The 1,909-nt window shown below is 56.3% G+C and overlaps 1 protein-coding gene across 1 annotated transcript; it reads left to right on the plus strand.

Annotated features, from left to right (window-relative positions):
• Window positions 1-582: 582 nt before the first annotated feature.
• On the plus strand, window positions 583-1,680 carry PPTG_10816 (hypothetical protein; the record flags this gene model as incomplete). The annotated part of the gene is made up of 2 exons (XM_008906274.1): window positions 583-592; window positions 653-1,680. 2 exons carry the CDS (start codon window positions 583-585, stop codon window positions 1,678-1,680), a joined length of 1,038 nt encoding a protein of 345 aa, XP_008904522.1.
• Window positions 1,681-1,909: the final 229 nt, after the last annotated feature.

Consider the following 1,909-nt stretch of genomic DNA (forward strand, 5'->3'; position numbering starts at 1 on the left):
GGTCAAGCTGCAAACTCCGGCGACTGACACGTGTCCTTGATAGAATTACTTGATTACTGTATGGGCCAATATACTTCCCGCTACAGCGTTCCAATCTTGAACCGAAGACACTTGTTCTTGATATGGCAAATTCCACTCTGTTATTCCTTTAAGTCCTAGCGGTCCAATACCTTCTGCCCATCCTAAAGATGCCCTTTCTATTTCCTCTGTAGCCTGGTCGCGTGGTACTTACCGTGGGTACAAATCAGTTGATGTGTCGACAGTAGATCGGATCCTTAGAGGTAGATCGCGTGTCCCAATGATTGCACCATGTTGATCATCTCCGATGACTACGTAATCTTCACAGCTGAAGACGTAATCACTGACGCGCTGTCGTCGACCACGAGTCTCAGAATTGGATCGGGTCACTTCCGATCAATCAGCCCCTAGTTCCCAGAAGCCAACTGTCACTTCACCACAATCGTCCCCTGAGTGAGAGTTCACAGCGCCAACTGTCGGGCTTCACTCACTGATCTTCGCCTCTCACCGCAGCCTCTCGCTTGCGTCGTCGCTCGCCTTCGGTGTCACCGGAGCCACGTCGCCATGTCTTCCAGTGTATCCCTACTTATGCGTTGTTGGCCTCTTCTTCGTTGCTAACTCACGTCCACTGCAGATGGCAGCGCTTTCGTTGACCTCACGTCTTCGCCACGCTCTTTTGCACGCTCTGCCGCGCGTGGCAGCCCTGCCACAGTGTCGACCGTCGAGCTGGCTGATTCTTCGCTAGATATTACCGGTGTGCGGGCTTCGTTGAGTGCGCTGCAGCAGGCCATCGATCAGACCAAAGCACTGTGCCAGCTCTGTTCGGATCATGAGGTTCTGCGCCGCGAGGTTTTGGCTACACGATGTCGCGCAGAGGCCCTGAATCGTCAGCTCGCTGACGCGGCCAATGCCGCGTCGCCATACGTGATCTTTTGCCAGCGCAAGTACGAAGTGGTCCATCACCAGCTGGAATCTACTCGGACGGAGCTCGCCGAGTGCCTGAATGCACTGCAGGAGCGTCTCGACAACTCCCGCGAGCTCGAAGCTTGCCGTCTTGAGTTTCATGATTTGCAGCTCGGCTACAACGAAGCAGTATCGGAGTTCCAAGATCGGATCTCCACCTTGGAGCCGCAGCTGGCTGCCGCCTCTTCCTTTGGCGTGATTGTCCCGCCCGATACAGCTCGTCGCATCGCGGATCTAAAGTCCCAGCTCGCGCGGTCCCAATCTGACTTACAAGTCGCGCGTGATCGCCAGTCTTCCCTCGCTTCGGAGCTTCGTGAGTCAGCTACGTCCCACAAGGCTGCTCAAGCGGAAGTAGATGGCCTCGAGGCCGCGATCGAGCGTAAGACGCGTCGCTTCCGCACCTTGCGTGACAACTATGAGCGTCGCTTGAAGGTTGCCGACAACACGATCGCCACACATACCGCCGAGCTCGGTCGTTTGCAGGACCGGGTATCAACACTGGACCAGGATCTCCAGCAGGCTTCCCAACGCGTCCGCGCGGAGATCTCTCAGTGTGATCAAGCCAGGGCAGAGCGTCTTGCCACCCGTGAGTGCCATCCACATACCTTTGTCGGCGTCGTACTGATTCGTGTCTTGTGTCACAGAGGATCGTGTCTCAACGGCTCGAGATACTATCGCCCGGCTGGAAAAGCGGATTAACCAAGTCGAGAAGTCTCAGAAGTCGCGTCAGGATCTCGAGCTCGCGCACGCAGCGCTTCAGAAGGAGAGAAACGGTCTGGCAGTCCAAAGAGATGAATTGCTCGGCCAGCTTGGCGAGCGTTTCATGGAGGTCACCGCTCTACGAGCCGAGCGGGACCAGGCGCAAGAGAGATTTTCCAGCATCGCGTCCCTTCTCCCTTCTGCGCTGAGCCACAAACGAGCACGCTCC

Source organism: Phytophthora parasitica, assembly GCF_000247585.1.
Source record: "Phytophthora parasitica INRA-310 unplaced genomic scaffold supercont2.23, whole genome shotgun sequence".
NCBI lineage: Eukaryota > Oomycota > Peronosporomycetes > Peronosporales > Peronosporaceae > Phytophthora > Phytophthora nicotianae.